The 26,222-nt window shown below is 42.4% G+C and overlaps 1 protein-coding gene across 8 annotated transcripts in view; it reads left to right on the top strand.

The window, feature by feature from the left end:
• The window catches only part of LRRIQ3 (leucine rich repeats and IQ motif containing 3), a 73,391-nt gene that overhangs the window by 4,662 nt on the left and 42,507 nt on the right, over positions 1 to 26,222 (top strand). For 6 of the 8 annotated variants that reach the window (XM_053243159.1, XM_053243161.1, XM_053243157.1 and 3 more), the window contains exons 2-5: positions 2,466 to 2,592; positions 7,565 to 7,865; positions 10,948 to 11,271; positions 14,838 to 14,971. In XM_053243159.1, the coding sequence (XP_053099134.1) occupies positions 7,602 to 7,865; positions 10,948 to 11,271; positions 14,838 to 14,971 (722 nt within the window). In that variant the 5' untranslated portion in view covers positions 2,466 to 2,592; positions 7,565 to 7,601. Of the gene's footprint in view, positions 1 to 29; positions 2,320 to 2,465; positions 2,593 to 7,564; positions 7,866 to 10,947; positions 11,272 to 14,837; positions 14,972 to 26,222 lie in introns of those variants that run through there. The other 2 variants (XM_053243158.1, XM_053243162.1) reach the window with 2 other exon arrangements.

Here is a 26,222-nt window from a genome sequence, read left to right as displayed (position 1 = left end):
AACAGTTTGGGAGGCAGGCAGAGCTCTCGCCACTGTCTACACTGCTTCACCGCCGCACAGTGGCAGTGGTAAAAGTAAGAAAAACAGATCCCCCCAACCCCCCCAAATTGCCCCCGGATCCCCAGAAATGATCCCTTGACCCTGGAAATTACCCCAGAAACCTGCCAAAACCCCACCATTTTTTTTAAAAAACAACCTCTCCTAACCGTGAATACTTGGGTCGCTGTTTGCAAGGGCGGTCACAATTTCCCAGTTGTAGATACTCAGATCCGCAATTGGGAAACCCATGATAGGCGAGGGACAACTGTACTGGCAAAACATACAGGGAAACCTGGCTATTCGTGAACTCACCATTTGTGTTTCTGTGTATCCACGGGTGTCTGATTGACACTCGATTTCATTATCCATGGATACTAAAGGCTTAAAACCTATGTATACATGGTTCCTAGAGGGCCGAAAGTGACCACGAGATCATTTCCATCATCCATTTTGTAATCATTTCTAAGCAGCATGCAAGCAGGAGCCATTTTGTGCACATTTCTCTTTTTAAAAAGCATTTTCCCCATAATTGTTCCCAGTTTGGGGGAACATTTTGCTGTTTGAGTGGCATTGCTGCACACAAGGGGGACTCAAGGAGACCCCAGAGAGCACGGTATAGGTGGGGGTTTTTGCCCATTTTTCCCCTTTGCCCATTTTTGTCCTATTTTCACTGCTTTGGGGGGTATTTTGCAAATTGGGGGGCACAAGGAGACTCCACGGAGCATGGTGCAGTAGGGTTTTGGGGTTGTTTTTTTTGCTGTTTTTCAACTTTTTGCCCTTTTTATTCAATCCAGGAACCTAACCCCCCCCCCCCTTTCCCCATAGGCATAATGTCTCGTTACTCACTGTTTCGTTCCTCACAGTGGTAGGCAAGGAACGGAACCCCCGCTAGTAACGAGGTTTACCTGTGTTAGTGTTCTGGCTTTGTTATAAAACTGGCCACGCTCTACATAACTTTCCCAGCAGTTGCTAGGCTTAGATTTTAATGGGGCAGAATTTTTGGACCGCTGCTCAAAACTTCAGCAAACCACTAAAAGTCACCCTTCCTAGACAAGCCTGAACAGAGTAAATAATTCATTTTCCCCAAAATTGAAAGAAACATATGCTACACTGTTCTAACTTTTTTATTTTTTTGCTGATCACCTAAACTAAAGGGGCACTCCCACGTCCCTTTAATTAAAAGGAACACACACACACACAGCCTGTTGTATGACAGTGATGAGCTTAAGATAAAACAGAATGGGAAAATGAAAGCCTTTGCACCCAGAAGGGGTGGTAGAGCCAAGGCACAAATAGATCCTTTTGTCAAGGAAATAAATCCATTGGGCTGTGGTGATTTTGACAGGAGTGGGCTTGAGTGGGTGGTGCGTATATTGCCGTTCTGTTCCCTGAAGTCCATAGCACAGGTGTGGGGAGGACATTGCATACACACTGCTCTCACTGCCTGGATGACCGTGTGTTTCATAAGGATATGGAGAAAATCTCTTTTCACTTCAGTGTTCTTAGGCTGCACTAGTAGCTTCGTGAGTTATTGTTTAATAAGAGTTGCTCAGTCAGTTGTTTGGGTAGGCAGTCAGTGAAAGGTTAAGAAATTGTTTCTGCAGTTCTGAAATGTGTTCACACAGAAGAGTGTAAGACAGCCCTGATTTGCTAGAAAGAGGTTTAACGAATGATTCATTGACAAGCCTGTAAAGGCAGAAGTTGTTTCAACGCAGAATCAAAAAGCACACAGAAGCATATCAATACTAACGCTAAATTCAAGCAGTGAGAGAGGGCAGTTAGTCAAGTAGCAGTGGCATCCACAGTGTTGAGTAGCCTGGAAGTGACTCTGCACTGTGTTTTCTGAGGGATAGTGATGAATGCTTTGGTTCTTAACCCTGCCCACCAGTTGAATTTGTGTCCACTATGTATGTACTAGACCTGGAACGTGAACGTCTGTTTGTCTCCCTGCTATCTATCTATCTATCTATCTATCTATCTATTCATATAGCTGCAGACATTTTAGTACTTGAATTGCAAAGGAACTATAATTCTGTTCAGGTGTTCAAAAGAATGCCTCTGAACACGGTTACAAGTGTGGAAAGTGGGTCAGAAATCCCACCTTGGCAAGTCACTCAGCCCCTCAGTTGTCTTGCTGCTCATGGAAATGGCAGAGTTTGTCTGCAGAGGGAAGTGCCACAACCATGATGGCAGGCACTTCTGTGCTCATCAACCTTTCTGAAAAATTTGGATGTTCCTAGGTAGTTGTAAGATCCAGAGTGTAGCATGCAGCTACTGTAGGTGTGTGGTGGGTATTAGTTGTGAAGGACCTCTTATATACTAGAATATTGATGTATAAATGTGCATTGAGTTCATTTTTCTGCATCATTGCTCTTTTTTAAAATTATGGCTCTTGATAGATTCTCTCTCTCTTTTTTAATTTTAAGAGTCAGATCAAGTTTAGTCTACAGAGGATTATCAGAGTACAAAGTGCAAATGAAAGAAAATGAAGCTGCAGTGTTCCTTGATATGGTCTCACCATAGACAAATCCTGCAATAAAGGAAGTCTTAACAGTAAGGCATAGACCTCCATAAGGAATTTCATAAAAATGTAATGAAACCCCAGTCTTGGTCCCCCCAAAAAGAAAATTTTATCCACCCCTTAAAATACGTGCTAAAATTATAGGTGCTGATGGTCTCATTTTAAAAATAGAACATAGTAATATATTTCTGAAATTTCTTCAATAATTCAGTAAATATTAACTTGACATTGTTTAAACATGACAAATGCTTACTGACATGAGATTGTCTATAAAAATTAATTTAAAATATAGCCTTGTTTAATTTATCTCTCTCTCAGTTAAGGCTGAAGAAGTGATGCATTATTTTTCTGATAGATATCCATTGACCTTAGTGAGATTCTGCTGGGGCAAAAGTAAGATAGCTTACAGGTCAAAAGACTGTTTTTCTCTTCCTTAGTCACTCAAGTGGCGTCTTGAATGGGGTTCTCCAGAGGTCGGTACTGGGAGCAGTGCTATTTAACATGTTTATAAATGATCTAGATGTTGGGGTAAAGTGGCCAAATTTGCAGATGACACTCAACTGTTTATGGCAGTGAAATCCACAAAAGATTGTGAGGAGCTCCAAAAAGATCTCTCCAAACTTGGGGAGTGATCAACAAAATGGCAAATGCGGCTCAATGTAAGCAAGCATAAAATGATCCATATTGGGGCAAAAAGACCCCAACTTTACATACATGCTGATGGAATCTGAGTTGTTGGTGACTGACCAGACGAGAGATCTTGGGGTTATGGTAGACAGCTCACTGAAAGTGTTGACTCAGTGTGCGGCAGCTGTGAAAAAGACAAAATCCATGCTAGGGATCATTAGGAAGGGGACTGAAAATAAAAATGTTAATATTATCATACCCTTGTACAAATCTATGGTACAGCCACATCTGGAGTACCGTGTACAGTTTTGGTCATCCCATCTTAAGGATATTGTAGAACTAGAAAAGGTGCAGAAGAGAGCAACAAAGATGATCAGGGAGTCTGGAGCACTTTCCTTATGAGGCAAGGCTACAGCATCTGGGGCTCTTTACTTTGGAAAAGAGGCGAATAAGGGAGACATGACAGAGGTGTATAAAATTATGCATGGAGTGGAGAGAGTGGACAGAGATAAATTTTTCTTCCTTACAACAGTAGAACCTGGGATCATCCCATGAAACCGAAGGTCGGGAAATTTAGGACCAACAAGAGGAAGTACTTTTTCACACAGTGCATAATTAATCTATGGAATTCCTTGCCATAGGATGCAGTGATGGCCACCAGGTTCGATGACTTTAAAAAGGGCTTTGACAAAATCAGTGGCTACTAGTCTGGTGGCTGTGGCTCTATCAGTGGCTACTAGTCTGGTGGCTATGGGCCATCTCCAGCCTCAGAAGCATGATGTCTTGGAATACCAACTGCAGGGGGGCAACAGCAGGAGAGAGGGCATGCCTTCTTTCCTGTGGGCTCCCCAGAGGCATCGGGTGGGCCACTGTGTGGAACAGGATGCTGGACTAGAGGGACCTTGGGCCTAATCCAGCAGGGCTGTTCTTATGTTCAAGACAGTGATGGTGTTCAATGTGCGGAAACAGATTTCTGTGTGTGAATTTCCCCTGCAGTTGGTTGGTCCTAAATTTCCCGAACTTCGGTTTCATGGGATGATCCCAGGTTCTACTGTTGTAAGGAAGAAAAATTTATCTCTGTCCACTCTCTCCACTCCATGCATAATTTTATACACCTCTGTCATGTCTCCCTTAGTCGCCTCTTTTCCAAAGTAAAGAGCCCAAGATGCTGTAGCCTTGCCTCATAAGGAAAGTGCTCCAGAATCCCTGATCATCTTTGTTGCTCTCTTCTGAACCTTTTCTAGTTCTACAATATGAATCCCTAGAAAGTACAGTGGATGTGGAGGGGGGAATTTCATCCACCAGTCTACTTGCTTGTTCATTCACACTTCCATAGCTATCTGGTGCTGGAGTGCAGTCTCAGCCTCCACCCCAATCCAATAGCCAATGAGGCTATTCCCACGATCAGGAGAATCAGGCTAGGGGAGCCTAGCCCGATTTCTCCTGACCATGTGAACCACCAGGCTCATAAGCTTCCAGGTGCTGCGCGGCCCCCGAACTCCCCAGCCCTGGCCGGCTCCGTGACGGAGCCGTAAGTTGTGTGGGCAGCCGCTGCGGCCACCCAGAGCAGACTGTCTGCTCGTCTGCAGGGAGAGTGAGCTAAGCCCACTCTCCCCACAAACCCGCTAGAGGCTCTTCACACTAATCGTGTGAAGAGCCTCCATGAGTGAGGGCATCTGACAATGCTTTTACAACATGATGGGGAGTAGGAGCAGGAAGAGGCCCTTTGGCTCAGCCCCTTCACTTTCCTTAATGTTTAACAGATGATTGATGCTATTAAAGACTTTAGTCAGAAGTTCCTCACAGTGCTGATTTGCTGTTGGAGGTGTGGGACTCCAATTAACCTGGGGACTACCAGGCTGAGTCTAGTCCCCACGGCCCCCATTTCCCCAGCACCTACCCTGATTGGGAACCTTCCTCTCTCCAACTCCAACCGTTCAGTGAAAATTGAGAATTAAGCGATGTAGCCTTCTGCTGCTCTTAGGTTGAAAGTAATAGTATTAATTCTCCATACTAGCTGGCCCTGCGCAGGACATCTGCACCCTAGTTCTTTGTCACCTCTCCCCAGACAATCTGACTCTCCCCCCTCTCCTGTAACCACCCCTGCCCCCTTAAGCCGCCCTCTGCCATCTGGGATGGCAGCAGAGGTGGCAAAACCTTTCCCACTAACCACCCCCCACAGCTCTCTCTCTCACACTCTATCGCTCCCCCCTACAACTCTCTCACTATCGCTCCCCCCACAACTCTCTCACTATCCCTCTCCCCGCAACTCTCTCACTATCGCTCCCCCACAACTCTCTCGCTCCCCCCACAACTCTCTCTCTTGCTCCCCCCAACTCTCTCTCTTACTCTCCAACCCCACAACTCTCTCTTGCTTTCCACCTCCACAACTCTCTCCCCCACAACACACACTCTTTCTCTCACTCCTTCACAACTCTCCCCCCGACAACTCTCCCCCCACAACTCTCTCGTTCTCTCCCCAACTTTCTCTCTGCTCCCACAGCTCTCCCCCTACAACTCTGTGTCTCTATTGCTCCCCCCACAACTCTCTCTCCTGCACAACTCTCTCGCTCTAGCTCTCCCCTTCCCACAACGCTGTCGCTCGCTTGCGCTCTCCCACAACCCTATCTCTTGCGGGTGCTCCCCCGCAACCCTGTCTCGCGCACACACTCCCCCGCAACCCTGTCTCGCGAGCGCACTCCCCTGTTGACCCCGCTCCCCGCATCTGACGTCAGACGCAGGGGGCGTAGTCTGGCTCCCGAACAAAACCTTGAGGCTCCGTTCAGGAGTTGGAGGCCGACTCCCAAAGGGGCCACGGGGACCCTTTCGGAGCTAAACTAAGGCTGGCACTGCGTTCACAGTGCAGCCAGGAGCAGCTCTTCCCTGCCTTTAAGGCAGGGAACAGCTGCTCCTGGCTGAGCCACAAACACGGCACTGGCCATTTAACTCCTGAAGGGGCCACGCGCCCCCTTCGGGAGCTACTTAGGCTGGTGCTGAATTCGCAATGCAGCCAGGAGTGGCTCTTCCCTGCCTTAGCAGGGAAGAGCCGCTCCTGGTCACGCCGTGAACGCAGCGGCCATTTAACTCCTGAACGGGAGCCGTGTGGCCCCCTGCTTGGGAGCTAAACCAGCACCCACACATCTGTCGTCAGACGCGGGGGGCGTGTTGGGGCCACGAGGCACGGTCCCTGATTGGCCGTGGCCCAGGTTCTTTGAACCCGTTCGCCCAATGGTAGCTCTGCCCCTGTGCTATGGTGATTGTAAACCCCTCCTGTATTCTACCAAATAAAACGAATGGACTCGTTGGTTGATAGGAGTCAACACTGACTCCACGGCGCAACAGCATGGTGACAGAAATAATGGAATATATGCATGGAGTCTATCCAATTCAGTACACTTTGTGTTATTCCTAGGATGAATAATTAAAAAACAAAAGCTATCAGCAATTGTCTCCAGATAATATTTGTAAACTGTGTTTTAAAAGCAGGAATACAAATCCTGTTGATTTCTGTCTGTGTGTCTTATATTTCTGTCCCTCTTTTCAACTGGAGTCCCCAAAGTGGATTATAATATCAGTAAAAGAACAATGAATGTATTAAAACTTACATCAGTGTATCTGATGGAGGGTGGCTGGCTGGCTGCATATAGAATGACTCCAGACAAATCAAGTTATTAGAGGGGAGGATCCAGACAAAGCTTGGTCTCTGCCAGGGACTAGGCTCTCAACTGTACTAAAAAAGGTTGATTGACTACATTTTAGATAACTAATAATTATTTACTTAGATTTCTAACCTGCCCTCTTCTTGATATCGGACAGGTAACAATAATAACAGTAAAGACATTTTAAAAAAAAATTTCTGCTGTTTTTACATTTATATCCTGCTTTTTTTCCATCATGGAACACAAGGCAACTTACATGAAGTTTCCAAATGATCACCCATCTGGGCACTGATCCAACTAAATACAAGATATATTTAGAAAATACCATTAAAAAACTTTGTTCGTCTCCAGCCACTAATTCCTGCCTGAGTAAAAAGTCCTTGCAATGTTAGGAAACCTTCCAGTCCCGAATAACATACACATTTGCATACATGTATTCCTGATTATAAGTATTCTGTTTCCATATATCTGCATTTTTAGTGGTGCAGTGCCTTAGTATTCTCAGTTCTGATAAGAAACGGAAACTTTCACTTGCTTGTATGCTTTCAAATGCTCTGTTACGATTTTCTTCCTCCCTGCCTTCCCTGTTGTGGCTGATGTTTTTGTTGAGTAGGGGGGTGTTGTAACAAGCAGTTGGATATTTACTTAGGGCATTTGAAGTTTTTCTTTTGAAAGCTGAATAAATGTAACCTACTGTGTAATCCTTTTTTCCTCTCAGATCTCTCATGGATAAACCGTAAAAGAGATAAACAACCATGGTGGAGGAATTTGCAGAATACCTCCTGTCTGCTTCCGAGAGTCTTCTACTTGAATATGGACAAACTGATAATCCAAATGATGTAAAGAAGCTGCAAGATCTTGTTATGGTTAGGTTACATGTGCAGTATTTAAGCTATCTACAAGACTTACAGTATTGTGTTTCACTTAAAATATGTGATTTATCTCGTAATTTTATTACGAATATTGATGCACTTGAATGTTGCACTCATTTAATTAAGCTGGATCTCCATAACAATCAGGTGAGCAGCAATAGCTTCAAGAGATACCCATAAAAAGAGTAATTCAGTGAAATGAAATTATTTATGCATTGATCGTTGAGGTAAATGCTCCATACTGCAAGTGCTTCTGTGATTTAATATTTTCAAAAGTAACAATAGTGTTTGTTAATTTGAGTTATGGTTAGAATCCAGTCTTGTAGGATCTAATTGCCATTAGAAAGGCAGCCTTTTCAACATTATATTTGGACTCCTCTATGTGCAGAATTAACTGGCTGTAGAATTATGTGGATAGGTTTCTTTCATACTCTTTCATCTTACTCTCTGAATAATCTTGCTATATCTAAGGGCTTAAAAAATAGACTTAAGCTGTGCAAAGATGCAGCTTCAAAATGTTGACATCAAATCATTTGCACATTGTGCCTGGAACTGGGGGAAGTGACAGCTCTCAAAAATTTACTTCTGTGCAGAACAGTTCTCTGCACAGCCCTGAGAAGAGCTGTTAAAGAGATCTGGTACCACAGGAAGCCCCAGTGGCATCTTGGAAGACATGTGGCATGGCATTGGGAAATGTAGTCGTTTGCAGAGCTTTCCCATATAGCTGTATGGGGAATGTGATGTATTGGAAGATCCTCATTTCTCAGAACTTCTTGCACACCTTCCAGTATATCACTGGGACTTTCCACAGCTCCAAATCCCTTTAAAGGCCGTCCCTGGTGCTGTGCAGAGGATTGCTCTGCATGGACATGAGTGCTGGGAGCTGCCACCTTCCCGTGGGGCCAAGGACAGTGTGCAGATGATTGAGACACTTTGAAGTTGAATATTTGCACAGCTGTACTGCAGATTTTTTCATGGCGGCAGAACAAAAAATCTGTTCTGGTTTTGTTTTAGTAATGTTTCTTATCCTGCTGCCTTTTCCATTATTTTTTCCGAGTCATGTGTCCACAGTTGCAATTGCTAAAAATTACTTTTTATTTTTTTAAAGGTATAAATTTGGGATTCTTATGTACTCACGCTCAAAAGCATGGTCTGCCTTTCTGTTTTTCTGTCCCCCATCGCAATGAAGTGAATGGGAAAATCCAATCAGGCATCAGAGTGCACATGGAATTCTGAACTGGGATGTTGTCTTTGATATGTGTTTTAGAGCTGTAATGGAGCAGAAGTTTTCTATAATTTCTATCCTTGATGTTCCCTTCTCCTTGTTATAAGACTTTTGAAGAAGATTGTTGTATTAAAACAAATTTCAAAATCCAAAATGTACTGCTCAGAAGAGTATATAAACCCTTGAAGTGAATTAGTTGTGTTTAAACAATATTAAGACGCATGATTGTGCTAAAAATATTTAAGATGTCTCCCAGGTGAGGCCTTGCAGATAAATTGTATTGTATTTTATTATCAAACACTTTGAGGCTATTCACATTAGTGTGCAAATCCGGCTAAGGGAGCCCAGACCGGTTTTGCATGCTCATGTGAACCACCGGAATCGGGCCCAATACCAGTGGCTACACAACGGCAAACCCACCTAAGTAGCCTCCCAGTTAAACGAGGTTAAGGGAGTGAGCACCCCTTATCCTCGTTCATATGATCATGTGTCAGCTGGCACACTCGGGGATCCCAGTAATGCACTGTGCACTCGCATGGTTCATTATTGGGGTCCGGAGGGTGGGGTGACACGCAGAAGCGTCTCCCGGCATCCTGACCCTGGGAGCTGCTGCTTGTCTGGGCGGGCAATCCGCCCACTCAGGAACTGAGACCGGATCATCTGCGAGGAAGGTAAGTTAAATCCTCCTTCACCGCAGACTGCTTGTGAGCTCTGCTTATGGATCGTGAGAAGAGCTCTATCCATGCTTCATAGCTCTACTTTTCACCCAAGGCATATGCATTTGCAATAACTCTCACCAAGATACAAAGGCGTCTGAGTGAATATTGGATATTTCATGCTTTCCCTTTCTGAGTGAGTTTGTCACACTGTATGAAATGCTACTGTGTGTGGAGCATCCCTCTAGTTTCAGGGGTAACCTTTTGGAAAATGCAGGTCAGGGTGTTTTCCAAGTCCCAGTGTGCACCCAGAAGCTCCCTGTGTAGCCGTTGAGATCCCACCCATTGACTTTAGCCATGGAGTTTTATAGGGACTGTCAACTGCCTGGACTTTTAAGTTCTCCCAACTATTTCCAGGCATTCTCACCCCCAGTGCTATCCACTGACATATTTTACATTGGCATACATGAATCTTCTTTATATTAAAAAGCCTTAGAACATATGAAGCAAATCCCGTAGTATGTGGCAGCTCTCATGAGATTTCATGGCAGGGCAGGGCAGGGCAGAGCACAGCAGGGGGAGCCTCTCTCCAAGCCAGCCTGCTGAGGAGGGAGGGAGGTCAAGGAGGAGGTGCCACTGCGAGCTGGCAGGAGAGCGCACCTCGACTCCAACTGCCTGCCTCCTCGCAAGGACAGCTGAGCAGGCGGCTGTGCAGGTGGCGGAACTGGGGCTCAAGGGATGGAGGCGAGAACGAACTGGCTGAAGGGATGTGAGGAGGGGGAGAGCAAACTGGCTCAAGGTATTGCGGGGGGTGGGGGGACAAACTGGCTGAAGTAATGTGTGGAGGGGGAATTGGCTGAAGGGATATGGGGGGAAGAGAATGAACTGGCTGAAGGGATGGGAGGAGAACAAACTGGCCGAAGGGATGTGGGAGGGGGAGAGCAAACTGGCAGAAGGAATATGGGGGAGAACAAACTGGCTGAAGGGGTGGGGGGAGAACAGACTGGCTGGAGAAATGGGGGGAGAAGGACTGAAGGGATGGAGACTAAATGAAGATGGGGCATGGAGCCGGTAGGTTGTGGTTGGTGGCAGGGGAAGACTGAGAGAACTAGGGGCACAGATGTTCTCTGCTGGGTCAGCTAGTATAAACTAAAATAAGCACAGGATCATTGCCTTGTTTTTTAATCTTTTCTGGGTGAGGAGGCAACCTTGATTACTGAAGTAGAATTATGGACCATATTTCGTTTTGTATTGTAACTTTGAAGGGTACTGCATTTTTAACAATATATTTACTAAATAAATAACCTCTTCCCCTCCAAAATTAATTGTGTTTTCAACGCTATTTCAGATAGAAGACCTTCCAGGCCCAATATTTTGGAAGAACATGAAGTACCTAAATCTACTGTATCTGCATGATAATGGAATTTCAACACTGGCAAATGTGCATTCATTATCTTTCTGTCCTAATCTGATTGCTCTCACCTTGTTAAATACTCCACTGAGCCTGAAAATAGCCTACAGGCATATTGTTGTTAACAGCATTTTTTCACTCAAGGCATTGGACTACTATGTCATCTCTGATGAAGAAATAATGGAGAACTGGAGGCTTCCTGAAAAATATAAACCTTTCACTCCTGTCTTTTTTGTTGATTTTAGCCCGCTTCCTGAAAAGGCAAGTAAATTAAATAACCTAGTTTTATTATTCTCCAAAATACACAAAAAACATAGATCGCAGTTTTGGTCAATTGGGAGAAAATCTAATGTTAGGCAATACTTTTATTGGGGACAAATGAAAATATACAAAGTGGTGCACATACTTTTGAGTTCTTTAGAACTCTTCTTCAGGGTAGATTTAAAGCCAAACAAATTTATATTACAAAGGTAATATAAATATCACCATGTTTCTTATTATTTTTTATTGTGGGAACCCCTCACAATTAATAGGAACTCCTCTCTATGGGTATTCATTAATTAACAATTATTATTGTATATGGCTTGAAGTTAACCAGACATCCTAAAACGTAAACAATGGTTTCAGTAGGATTTAAAGGTGTATCATGGGTGGGTCTGCCTTGCCTTCGCTGCCGTGGGCATCTAAAATTATACCCATTTTGTTGCCCAAGAAGACTCTTGCACTAATAAGTAAAATTGTACAACCTCGCTTGCATGACCTTATGGCCATTGTTTCCAATGGTTGTCATCTCCCACAAGCACAATTCTGCAATTTTACATATTAGAGTAGCAGTGCCAGTGTTGTGTTATGTTAAAGGCCTCTAGCAGCGAGGGTGATGCAGACCCACCCACTGCACAACATGTCAGCCAGTGCATTTAAATAAAATTAATGCTGTTTTTATTAATGGAAACATTCGAGATAAAAGAGATTGTTTGTTCAAGGGGTGAGATTAAAATCCATGGCTATGTTTAATGTTAGACGTTTGGTCCTTTCTTTGTTACAATAAAATGTGATGAACGTAGCAATATTGATGGCATTTGTAAACAAATGTGTTTAGAATGATGCCCTAAACACTTAAGTCTAGACCATGATAGATGGCTTCCAATGCCTTTAGGTCTCATTCAATTTTTGTTTTTGTATGTTGTACTTGAGAACAAAAAGTAAGTGTACTCTTCATTTCTGAGTACAAAAACTAAAGTGTGAATTGGCTGAGGGAGCCAGGCTTTTTATTGGTATGAAAGGCAAGGGCATGCAGAAGGGTTTCTCAGGGAATGTTTCCCACTTCATAACTTCTTTCTTCCAGGAGTCCATAAAAATCTGAACCTAGCTATTTTTTTCCCTAAAGTCAATATATCTTTTGCTTGGATAAGTATTTAGTGAAGGAGATAAAATATGGGGGTTTTTTGAGTAGCAAAAGTAGCTTTATGGAGCACAGCTCGATATCGATATCGATAGGCCTTTATCCTAACAACCAAGCCTTAGAAGCTGTGCAATCTAAATTTCTTAGAAAGCTGTTTCAGGTACCATGGGGCGTTCCTAACGCAGCTTTGAGAGTGGAGGCAGGTTTGATAAATATTGAGTCTAAAATCTGGCTTTTAATATTCAAATTTTGCCTTAAAATATACTTTTATCCTACTGGATTGCTACCGCTTATGCTAGCAGATAAATTCATCTCTAACTGTGAAATGGAACTTAAAAAGAAATTGTTCTCTTAGGGTTTGCCCCCAAGTTACTGTTGACAATGAATCTTGATCAAGCTAGCCTGGCACTCACCCAAATAATTTGTGATGTAGCATAGCACTCTGATAGTAGTTTTATATCAAGGAGATTAATGGTGGGTAACCAGCTTTTGAATATGAAACCTGCTAATTATTTAGATAAGCTTTCAATAGCAAAATACTGTAGAACCCTTGCACTAGCATGCTTTGACGCTCTACCTTCTCCTGTGTTTGAGGGTAGGATTCTAGAAGTTCCTGATGCAGAGCGGTTTTGTCCTTGCAAGGCAGGAGCTATCAAGACATTATCATATATGTGCTACTATACTGTAGTTTCTACGGGGACACTCATGTTAGTTATTTTTTATCTGACAGCAATGACAAAATAACATATGCAGGTGCTAAGTTTTACCTTGTTGCCATTAGAATTCATTGTCAGAGAGTACCTTTATAGTTAGATTTCATGAGGTTTATGAATACCTGGATTAGTTTCTTGTTACTGTTTGGACTGTATGTATATATTTTTCTGGTCAGTGACCGCAAATAAACTGAACTGAACTGAGTAGCAAATGTAATCCTACTGGCTGACATCCAGACTAATGAAGCACAGGTGCTACGTCAGAAGCTCTGCTGCTTCTGCTGGTTTCAACTAATGCAGTGCAAATGTGGGGAAGCAGGTTTCAACAACTCCCCTTGTTGAAGTGCTCTGTGCCACTGAAAATATGGCACAGCCCTTAGCAACGTATTTTTGGATGGCACAGAGCACTTCTGATGGAAGGGGAACTCGTCTAAATTTGCTCTCCCTTATGAGTGTTGCTGGCACTTCATAAGTTTGGAACTCGGCAGCAGCACTAGCATTTCTCATGTAACATCATGATAGTGTACTAAATTTCAGATTTCAAACATTGCCCTTTTAAAAAATAATGTCTTGAAATTTTAACTTGAAACTTAAGTGACATATAACAACTGCACTTTCTTAGCCTGGATGTCAATCACTATGTATTAAATTGGCAAAAGTTGCCTTCCTGCCTGCACAGTGCAACTGTGGATTACTAAATGATATAAAGGCACTTTCTATGCAGTGCCTTCTCACTGTTAGTGGGGATGTCAGCTATTATGTTTGCCACTTGGATGCTGCTGAAAACCTCATTTCCAATGTGCCACCCCTGTTCTTAGCAGTTTTGAGAGCAACTGCCACATTACAAGTATTCTCACCATTAGTCCAATGATAGTCATTGGCAAGGGCAAGGATACTTGCAGTATAATGGCCATAAGGGAATAATGCTAGTTTTGGTGATGTGCACCATGGCAAAAGTAACAACTGCTTCTCAGTACAGAATAACTGAAGTGGATTAGAGAATGTAAGGAAATGTATTACTTTTTAAATCTTAATTAAAGAGCTTCAAATAAAGGCCTTGTTTTAACAAAGTGTGCCAAGAACATTTATTAATACAAAATTAGTGTCCTACATGTCCACATGTATATGTGACAGCAAATTCTGGCTAACTAACCTCTTTTTAAACTGTTGGTCAATCACAAGTGAGGAGAGTAAGAGAAGCAAATATATGAGTGGGTGCAAGCTCTGCAGATTCATTGCCCCAAGAATATGAGCATAGTGAGGGAAAGTCAAATCTGAACAGGCTTGTAGTCTGATACTGCATTGAGTACTGGCCAAAACCAAGCCACCTAATGGCGCAGCGGGAAATGACTTGCCTAGCAAGCCAGAGATTTGCTGGTTCAAATTCCTGCTGGTATGTTTCCCAGACTATGGGAAGCACCTATATCGGGCAGCAGCGATATAGGAAGATGCTGAAAGGCATCGTCTCACACTGCGCAGGAGATGGCAATGTAAACCCCTCCTGTATTCTACCAAAGAAAAACCACAGGGCTCTGTGGGCTCCAGGAGTCGACACCGACACGACAACACACTTTACCTAAACACTGGCCAAGGTGCCTTATCCAAAGTAATTGCTTCCAAATATATACTCAGAGAAGCACATGTTTAAGGCACAATCTGTTTTAATGAAAACTTACAGAACAATCTCATTGTTTTTTGTTGGTTTTTTGTAGGACAGCACATTTCAGGAAGAAATGAAAATGGTTAAAGAGATAATTTCCAAGATCAATCATATTCTAGCTCATTATTCACCAGTTGTGATTATTCAGAAATGGATAAGAGGATATTTAATTAGAAAAATATTGTGGTAAGTATATTTTAACTTAATTTTAATCAGGAGATGTTTTCAAGCAGAGCAGAGTGTCTAATTTAAGTTGCCTTGTAAAACATCTTACTGTACACATATAAACAAGTTGTAATGCAGCAGAATATGTTACAAGCTTTCTTAAAATTAATTGTTAAGCTTTTTTAATATGTTGATAAAATTTCATTTAGAAAACATTGTATATGGGGAAATGATTCAGCAGCATTTTACTAGAATGACTCATAACTGAAGGGCATAATTGCTAATTCCTTAATCCACTGTGCAGTTCTGCTGATGTGTATTAATTCAGCACTGTAAAAACAACACTCTACAATCTGTGTCCCATTATAGTCAGTGTTAAAGCACACACTGGCTGACATCTAGATTAAAGCTGCACTTGCACAACCATGTTGCACTAGTACAAAGATGTGCTAGCTAGGGATGTGCACAAACCTGTTCGGCGCTGGGGGTTGGCGCTTTAAGGGCTGGGGAGGGTGCACTCACCCCTCCCACCGCTTTCCTCCTGCTGGCATCGTTTGTTCCTAAAATCCTTCGGGGGGGGCAGCATTCCTCCCTGCCGCCTCGTTGCCCTCATCAGCCAGAAATGGCCGTAGGTACTGGGCGCGTATGTGCATGCGCGCCCGGTACTTCCAACCACTTCCGGCCGATAAGGGCAATGGGGCAGCAGGGAGGTACACTGTCACCCCAAAGGTTTTTAGGAACAAATGTGCCGGCAGGGGAAAAGCGGCGGGAGTGCACCCTCCCCTGCCCTTAAAGAGGCACCCCTGCCGCCTTCAAACCGCGGAGGCGCAGTTCCGTGCACATCGCTAGTGCTAGCTAGATGCTCTACATCAGGCATTTGCATTCTGAAGTAGTGTGCTAGTGCAAGAGGGTAAGCTTGTGCGATAAGGTGTAGAAGTATATGCCCACATCCTGTTCTATGATCATTGTGCAGCTTTGAGCATTCCTGCGATGTCGCGCAGCTCTGTAACTTTCTTGAATGTACACAGTTTTGTTAATTGCACATGTGCAGCATTAGTCTGGATGTTGGCCTTCGATTTTAATAGTTCTGGATACTCATTGGTTATACCATTAAACTCTGCTATCATTCTGGTCCTAAACATTTGCACCAATATTCCAGCTGTGACACTAAAGTGATTGCTAAAGTTTGTGATGATGTGCTGGCAAAGCAGTTGGAATAACAAGCTATTCGCATGTACTGGACTTAAGGATTTCAATTGCGACTGTACATCTTATAAACTGACTGTAGTGTATTTATGTACTGTACATTATGTACTGTACATTGTATTAATAACTTTAGTGCTGAAAAAATATACTATACTGTATAATGTTATTAGCTGTGAATATTTATTCTTCTGTTCCTATCCATAGAGTTCTTCTTAAGAGTTGCCAGTGCACCTAGCACTTGTGTTAGCTCTCTTACATTATAATACACTTACGTTAGAAGTTTATTGTAAAATACTGTCATTTCTCCTTGTGCTAAAAATAGGGCTTTCAGGGCTTCTCTGTCTTGTGTTTGTGAACAAGATGAAATTATACTCAACCTTTATTCACATTAGTTCATTTTTGCTTTGAGTTTGTGCAGTCTGTCTGAAATCATACTCTTGCAAGCTAGTTTTACAACTGTATGGATTTTGAAGGACTGTAAATTGAAATCCTGTGTAATGAAAGCCAATTATGTATTTGGTAACATATAGGAAATATTACAAGTCTAGCATTTGGGTGATCAGTAATTATAGACATTAGGTTCAGTACAAAAGTTACATATATATCGACTAAATAATAAGCATCTCTGTTTCATTGGGAGCAAATTATTATTATTGGTCTGCTTGGTTTTTAACATGTCAATTTTATGACCTGCGTGTGTGGAGACAGCTGCCATGCCATGGTGATAAAGTCACTGGCTGCAACCAGAGCAGTGTTCCAAGGATGGAGCAAGAGACTGCCTCCTTGCAGTTAGAGGTAGGGTTGTGTGTTTATTTATTATTTTATTTATTTATTTGATTTGTATACTGCCCTTCCAAAATGGCTCAGGGCGGTTTACAATTAATACAAACCACTAAAACAATAAAGAGCTAAAACAAATTAAAAACAATATAACAACAATTAACAATTTAAAAACATTTTAAAACAACAATTTAACAATTACAGTGATTAAAAGCCCCCAAATTGGTTAGAATATTAAAACAGATTTAAGAACCCTGGAAAGCCAGGCCAAACAAATACGTTTCAGTTTTTGGTTGTTTTGGTTTTTTTCTACTTTGTTTTTGGCCCAAATCCTCATTTTGTTCTTTGTTCATTTTGTTCTTTGTTCAAAATCAGCCAATCTGAAACACCCCAATTTTGTTCTGTGTTCAAAATTGCAAAATCCGAATCTGAAATGTTTTGGATTTTTAAAAAAACGGTCCTGGGGCAAAACTAGTGGGTGGAGGTGGTAGTGCCCAAAGGGTGGAAGCTACCACCCAAATTTCAGAGGAGTTAGGCAAAGGGCTGGGTTTTGGTGAATTTTTGAAGTTTAAGATTTTTCCATAGGGAAGAATGGAGGTTTCAGCAAATATCTAGCTTCACATTGGGGGGAAAGGGGTGGCCCAGAGCAGAGGTGGGTAGGTGGTAGTGCCCAGTGGGGGCAAGGAAGCTGCCAGAATTATTTCAAAGGAATTGGGCAGAGGGCTGATTTTTAAAGATTTAATGGAGTTCACGCATCTTTAAATTTCTTCCCCATAGAGAATGATTGAGGTTTCAGCAGCCCCATAACTGCACTTGGGGGACACCAGGGTGGCCCAGAGCGAGTGGTGGTGTAGAGCACATAGGGTGCCAACCACCCCCATGGGGTACTGGGTTCTGTTGTTTCTGAGATGTTTTGAGTGTAGATTCTCTGGTAGCATATGAGAGTGGATTCATTGTTTGTTGTTGAAAATCTCATATGCTACCAGAGAATATACACTCAGAACACCTCAGAAACAACAGAACCCAATACCCCATGAGTTAGCAACCCATGGGGGTGGTTGGTACCCTATGTGCACTACACCACCAGTCGCTCCCGGCCACCTGAGTGCCCCCCAGGTGGAGTTATGGTGCTGCTGAAAACTCCGTTACTCCCTATGGGGAAAAACCTTAAAGATGCATCAACTTCAAAAATTCCTAAGAAATCAGCCCTTTGCCCTATTCCGTTGGAATCTGGGTTGTGGCAGGCACCCCTTGGGGCACTGCCACCCAACCCACTGTTTTGCCCCTCAGGCCTCCTTTCTGCCCTGAATCTGCCCCAAAGAAACTTCAGAAATTCTTTAAAAACCAGCCCTTTTCCCAATTCCTTTATCTGGATGGCAGCAGGCACCCATTGGGGCACTACCACCTGACCCACTCGTCTGCCCCAAAGCCCCCTTTCTGCCCGGAATCCACCCCAAATAACATCAACATCACACATCAACATCCCCAAATAACATCAACATCACACATCAACAACAACAGCAGAGCTTTGCAAAGAACCAGGCAGATTTCCAAAGGTCATGCACATCCATATCCCCCACCCCCCAAAATGCAATTGATCTGCACACAACAGCAATGAAATGCACACTCCCCCACTGCCCAATGAGGTAAATGCACACTGCCCCACTGGCCAATGAGGGTAAATTTTACCCTTAAATTTCCTTAAAAGGAATAAGGAGGCAATTGCCAGCAGATCAGCCTATGCCTTCACTGGCCAATCTGCAGGCTAGAAGGGCCAGAAATTCAAACAGATTTCAAAACGCAAAATGGAGACTGAAGGAGAAAGACTTTTCGCAATTGCAAAATGGAGTTCCGAAACAACAAAACGTTTTGTATCCAGCAAAACGTTTTGTAACCCAGACTCCAGAAGTTCTCTTTGCCTTCTAGAATTATGCCCCTGAAGAATTATGCTCAGCCCTCAGGGACATATTTCTGGAAGACAAAAATCATTTCTGGAGGTAGAGGAGATAAGTTAAAATCTCTCCCCTTCCTCCTGCTATTCAGAAAGCCTCTAGCTGTCTTAAGAGCAGCTTTTTGCTGCGAGGACATAGCTGCTGCTGCTGCTGCATTCTCAGAACACTGTCCTGAATGTCAGCCAGTGTTTTTGGAGGCCACGAGCTACCTACACCTATCAGAAAACAATTCTAACAATATTTTAAGATGTGAGTTACTATAGGGCTTAATTTTCTGGGATGAGAAAGTGGCTGCCAGCTCTGAATGTGCTCTTAGGAGCCTAGGAACACTGTACAAGCTTGCTCATGTATCGCTGTTTAGAAGCAGACGTTCTAGAAAGCTAAATACAGAGGAATTTATTAGCTTTTGGAAGGCCTTGGACAACTTCCATTTGAAATTGTCTGGATAGAGACATGGTGTTATTAGCTTGGGAACTCTCAGAAGCCTTAAGTCTGCCCACTTCTACTATAGACCACCAAGGTATTTTTGACACATAATAGAAAATGATGTATAGCAGAGATTCTCAAAGTTGGGTCCCCAGATGTTATTGGACCAACTCCCATAATCCCCAACCAAAGGCCACTGGGGCTAGGCATTGTGGGAGTTGAAGTCCAATAACATCTGGGGACCCAACATTGAGAATCCCTGATGTATAGGATATACTTCTGATGAAGGAAAAGCATTTGAGCAAGAAAATTGTATTGTCACTTCCTTTTTATTCTATGTGCTGCTGCTGAAGTAGAAGGGCCTCCTGATTCTTTCATCTTTTTGTAAGTTTGGTAACTTGATCCATACTGTATTGCATTTCAATTCCTTTCACATTTTCATGAATGTAATGCTAGGTGTGATATTTATTTATTTATTTGTCATATTTTTATACTGCCCGATATGTAAATCTCTAGGCTTGTACAATATTGTTATTTCAATATATTGTTGTGCAATATATAGGATAGTGCACAGCAGATCACAAATATATAGCAAGGCATCTGAGGGAATAAAATATAGAATTTAATCAGCATTGACATATTGCAAGTAAAACATGGTTTAATATATGTGCAAAAGCAACTGATCATTTAGACCAATTTGTCAGAGCTGAATAGCTGCATTCTATAATATTCCAGAACTAAATGATGCTGGCATTAATTTTGTCATTTTATGTAGCATGATTCAAGGAGTTTTCAGGATCATGACTTACGTATCTTAATATTTTAGTATTGAGTCCACCGCTGAGAAGGTTTTTTAGATCCATGTAACAGATTGGTTGTATAAACAACACGCACAATAAAGCTTTTTGTTCAAATCAAACCTCTCACTACTGCATGCGCTGCAAATTCAAAAGAGGCTTGCATTGTGGGATGGTGGTAGCAGCTCTTTTTCAGAAGGGGACAGGAAGAGCCCTGCTGTGCTCTCAGGCAGACCAAAGATAATGCCACAAAGGGGCTTGCTATTTGTTTCCATACGCTATTGGTGACTATGAGCCAATCTACATGTTTTGACCACTCTGCACTGTTCGGGTATCTGCAGTCATTTCACTCTCACAACAATAATCAACATCACTAATAGCAGACAATTGAAGACAGAATGGCTATGTAAGCATAGCCAATACGTTCAGCTATGCTGAGCACATTAGGGGCTACATCGCACCCCAATAACTACATGGGTAGAAGCAGTCAGTTGTTTATTTATTTATTTATTTAATATATTTTTACACCGCCCCAAACACAAGTTGTTGAAATATCCAGCAGACAAAATTGGCATGTCACTTCTTAATAAGCAAATACAAATGCTTCCCTCCCTTCTCTCCCTATTTGGGGAAGCATCCACATTCTCAACTCACAGACTTACTTCTTCTTCTTCTTTTTCTTCTTCCTCCAAGGAGCCCAGAGCGGTGTAGTACATTCTTGAGTTTCTCTTTCACAACAACCCTGTGAAGTAGGTTGGGCTGAGAGCGAAGTGACTGGCCCAGAGTCACCCAGCTAGTTTCATGGCTGAATGGGGATTTGAACTCGGGTCTCCCTGGTCCTAGTCCAGGACTCTAACTACTACACCACGCTGGCTCTCTTATAAGCAGCCACTTATATGTGGCTGCTTATGATACAATGAATCTAACATGTCACCAGGCATGTTGTGTATAAACTCTGCTGACAACAAATGAAAATAAATTGAATATACAGCCTGACTTCAACAAGTCATGATGTATATTCTTAATACTAATATGAAGCATTATATTACATATGTGTGATATAGGTTTCATGATTGAGTGATATATTAAAATAAGAGATAACTATTAACTCTGTAAGAATTTAACTTGCATTCAGGTGTTCAAAGTAGCTGCTTTCTTTTCCAAGTTTTGTCCAGGTATGCTATGGCTGGAATCCAGACTAACTTAGTCACTCATGACTAAGCACCACTGAAATTAATGGGACTTAAGTTAGCTGTTGCTGACTTGTCTTGTTTATTTCAATGGTGCTTTGTCATGATTAACTTACTTTGGATGCTGCCTTGTGTCAACTCAAACATCCACATGCCTGCAGATACTCTCAAAGAACTCTAAAAGGTGATCTGGGTGCTATGTATGTGCCTGATACAAGGGCCCTAGCTGAGCTAACAAATGAAGGAATTATTTGCCAGTAGAGTGCCCAACATATCACGCCTGCTTAGATTATTATACTGTTTTAGTGGTTTTGTCATGCCCGTGCAATACAGTCCTACGATATCTACTCAGAAAAGTCCCACTGAGTTTAATGGGCTTACTCAGAATAAGTGTGTTTAAGATTGCAGTTTAAGTGATCTACACATTACTTAATATATGCTTAACTATACTTGCAATCCTTTTGTACAGATGCTTAATCAAGGTATTTTGGAAATTGAGTCCATCTTATTAAATGCAAAATGTAGCTTGAGTAGGAATGTCATTTCCCAAAGCACAAGTATATTCAGAGAAAAGTAGGAAAGTACTAGTATTTCCATGAGAACAGCTTGGACACATGTTTACTAGTGTAAACTAATTGAGCAAAGAGGTACCTTTTTAAAAGTGGCAATTCTCTTCTATTTATCAGGGGGAGAGCTACTGTCCCTATCCAGCCCCAGCACAGCATCCCTCCCGTGATTGTTACTGGTGTCTGCCTTATGTTTTTTTTTTTTAAGATTGTGAGCCCCTTAGGGGCAGGGATCCATCTTTTATTTATTTATTTATTTATTTATTAGCCACTTTGAAAACTTTAATTGAAAAGCAGTACTGTATATAAATAGTTGTTGTCATTGTTGTACATCCCAGTTTGCTTGCATGATGTTCTCCAGCATGTGTAAAAACACACATCTTCCCAAAGCTGTGTTGCTGGTTACACTCTTAAAGGTAACTTCAGCAGTTGTGGTAAGTGTTAAGTTCTTAGTGCATTGATAGGAATGATGGAGAGCAGCACCATGCATACTAAAAGCTTGTGGACTTTGTTTTGATAAGCGCACATCAGTTTGCATGCCAAGGTGAAGAGAATAACTCACTGAGATGTTGTTACAGATATTAAAGTTTGCTATGGTCTTTTCAGTGTGATAGCTGAAGTAAAGTATGTTCTCTTAGGTATTCTGCATTCATGTAGTGGGTGAACTGCACCCCACACCAGATGATGTTAAATTCATGCTTAGCATCATAATTTCTAAGATGAAAAGCACTGGCTTGTGGCTTTGTATTATTTGCACACAGATGGTGCTCTGTGAAGCATTCAGCAAGCAAGCAAACCACATCTGTCAAAACACTCTCCATCAATTCCAGCATCTTGTGCTGAGTAGTAATAGAAAGGTTGTCAGTTTAGATCAATGAATCTCATACCATGTTGGGTTGACTGGTCATTTGTATAGGACTGGGGCAGCCCAACTGGCTTAGGAGTTGGATGTAGCTCTTTTGAGTAGCTCAAGTGCACCTTTTTGGTAATTCATTAAAGTAAATGATGAGGAAGTCTACAGTACCATTGGGCATATTGCTTCATCTTTGTCCTCTCCACTCTCAGTCCCCAGGAGCAAGAATGAATATAAGAACATAAGAACAGCCCTGCTGGATCAGGCCCAAGGCCTGTCTAGTCTAGCATCCTGTCTCACACAGTGGCCCACCTAATGCCTCTGGGAAGCCCATAGGCAAAGAGCTGAGAGCATACCCTCTCTCCTAATGTTACTCCCCTGCAACTGGTATTTAGAGGCATCATGCCTCTGAGACTAGAGGTGGCCTATAGCCCTCAGACTAGTAGCCATTGACAGACGTCCTCCATGAATTTATCTAAGCCCGTCTTAAATCCATCCAGGCTGTTGGCTGTCACCACATCTTGTGGCAGAGAATTCCAGAGGTTAACTATGTGTTGTGTGAATAAGTACTTCCTCTCTTTGGTCCTAAATTTCTTGGCAATCAGTTTCATAGGATGAGCCCTGGTTCTAGTGTTATGTGAGAGGGAGAATAATTTATCTCTGTCCACATTATGCATAATTTTATAGACAGATATCATGTTGCCCCTCAGTCTTTTTTTCTGAACTAAAATGCCCTAGGTGTTGTAGCTGTCCACCACAACCCTGAGACCTCTCTCCTGGCCAGTCACCAACTGCTCAGACCGGTTTAGTGTATATTTGAAGTTGTTGGGTTGTTGTTTTGTTGCCCCAGTATGCATCACTTTACACTTGCTAACACTGAACTGTGTCTGCCATTTTGTTGCCTAGTCCCCCAGGAGGGATATGCACAGAATCGGCAATGGCCGGTTTGATGGTGGGGGGAGGGGGTACCTTTAAGGAGCAGGGAGGGTGCTATTCCCCCCCCCACCTCATTTCCCTCACTAACACTGTGATTAAAAATGGGCCCGTGGGGTGGCAGCATACCTCCTTGCTGCTCCGGTGCACATCGGACCAGAAGTGCCTGGTGTGCGACAAGCGCATGCACCAGGCACTTCCAGTACAGTGCGCACCGGGGAAGCAAGGAGGTACGCTGCCACCCCAGGGGACCGCTTTTAGTCACAGCACCGGCGGGGGAAACGCGGCAGGGGGGTAAGAGCACCCTCCTTGCTCCTTAATGGTAACCCCCCTGCTGTTGTCGGACCCTCGAACTGGTTTGGAGGTCCGTAAAAGGGCCTACAAACTGGTTCATGCACATCCCTATCCCCCAGTTTGGAAAGATCCTTTTGGAGCTCCTCGCAATCTGTTTTGCATTTCACTACCCTAAATAGTATGATGTCATTTGCAAATTTGGCCGCTTCGCTTCTTACCCCAACTTCTAGATCATTTATGAATGAATTAAAAAGCACTGGTCCCAATACAGATCCCTGGGGGACCCTACTGCTTACTGATCATACGTTGAAGCATTTGGGCTGGCCTGAATAAGGGAGTTCAGAAACAGGATTCTTGGATTGGGAGGGAGAAATAGCCGTGAAGATTGAATCCAAGGTACTGTTGGTAGTGGGTGATGAAAATGACAAAGTGATTTGTGCTCTGTGAAGCACAGTGCTTCTGACTACTCTAGCAACAATCTGTAGTTTTAGATTTTCATGTGTTTCCTGAGGCTCTGTTTTTTGAGACCTCAAGCTTAATATAGGGGCATAGAGTCCCTATCTACAAGACTTGTTGCATGTAGTGAGTGTGACAGCCAACTTTGTTCTGATACATACAACCATTTGGCAAAAAAAAAGCGAAAAGTACTTTAAGGATAATCTTGTCAAGCTATTATTCTGATTAAGAGTGACAGACTCTGCATCATTTTGGCAGACAGGTCAAGCTTTCTTTGGGGAAGTGACAATTTCCCTTTTCTCAACTAATAGAAGTCTGCAAAATGCACCCTCCTTGAAGCAAATGTATTTCTAATAGGTAGTGCACAGAATATCAAATACAAAATGCATGCCTTTACATGTTGGCATCATGCTGTGCTTCTACAGACAGTCTATGTACCATTGAGAAGTTTAATAGGACTACCGTATTTTACGGACTATAAGACGCTACGGACTATAAGACGCACCTTAATTTTAATCCAGTTTTTCAGAGTTTTAACATATTAGACTGTTAAAACATATAAGACGCACCTGAATTTTGGCGGATATTTTTCGAGGAAAAAAGTGAGTCTTATAGTCCATAAAATACGGTATATACTTGATCATTCAGAAGCTGTGATATTACAGGAATCTTGCCTTGTTTTTCAGGCAGATACAGGAGCACAAATGTTTTAAGACCAGAATGACAATTTCTTACATACTGTATTTTTACAATACATATAATAATGGTATACTTTTAAACTTTTGACAAATTAACTTTCCAGTAGTGAAATAATAGTAAATATAGATATTTTACTTATGCCAAAAGATGCTTAGCTGATAGCTGATCCTTTCAGGGACAGGTTTCTCTATATAAAAATTGCTCTCACCATTACCAAGCCCTTGAACTAAGGTTAAATAAATAGAGCTTGAAAATAACAGTTTTTAGATCTTGGCATTCATCGGAAGAAGTGCAGACATCACTTCTGAAGTCTTGAAATCCATACCAACTAGCTAAGAACAATGTGAGGACTATAGGTACATAATACTTAGCATTTATATAGCACTTTAGAGCAGGGTTTCTTAAACTTTGGCCCCAGATGTTGTTGGACTACAACTCCCATCATCCCCAGACATAGCTTTGGTTGCAGAGGATGATGGGAGTTGTAGTCCAACATCATCTGGGGGCCCATGGTTAAGAAACCCTGCTTTAGAGTGTTCAGAGCACTTCACATACCTTTTCTTAGTCATCCTTATAGCAGTCCTGTAAGGTAGAGCAGTATTATCTCCATACTACAGATGGGAAGAGAGCTGAGTCTGAAAAAGTGTTGCTTGCCTATGGTACTTTAATGAGAATTCAGAGAGAAGATTTGAACCTGGGACCTTGATTTACAGTGTGGTCTTAGCTACTATGCTACAGTTAGAATCTGATGGAAGGTACCTTGGTGTGTGATGTGGGGTTATAGTTGTCTCTAGATCAATCATGTTTTCTCATAATAAAAAGTAAGGCTTCAAAAGTATTACGTTATAATTTCTGGAGTACTTTGGAATGATTTCTTCTAGGAGCTCCTGGCTCTGGTACATTTATCTGTTTAAAGCAGGACTGCACAACTTTAGCTCTCCAGCTGTTTTTGGACAATTACTCCCTCCATCCCCAGCCACAGTGACCAATAGTCAGGAATTATGGGAATTGTAGTCCAATAGGAGGCATGAAGTTGTACAGCCTTCATTTAAAGCATACTGTGGCCTGGAGTCTTACTTCATCTAGAAGAAGCTGGTTTATGGACAGGCTTGCCTTTCAG

The sequence above is a fragment of the Hemicordylus capensis genome, chromosome 4 (assembly GCF_027244095.1).
Source record: "Hemicordylus capensis ecotype Gifberg chromosome 4, rHemCap1.1.pri, whole genome shotgun sequence".
In the NCBI taxonomy this organism is placed as follows: Eukaryota; Metazoa; Chordata; class Lepidosauria; order Squamata; family Cordylidae; genus Hemicordylus; species Hemicordylus capensis.
This window is presented reverse-complemented; position numbering and strand designations above follow the sequence as displayed.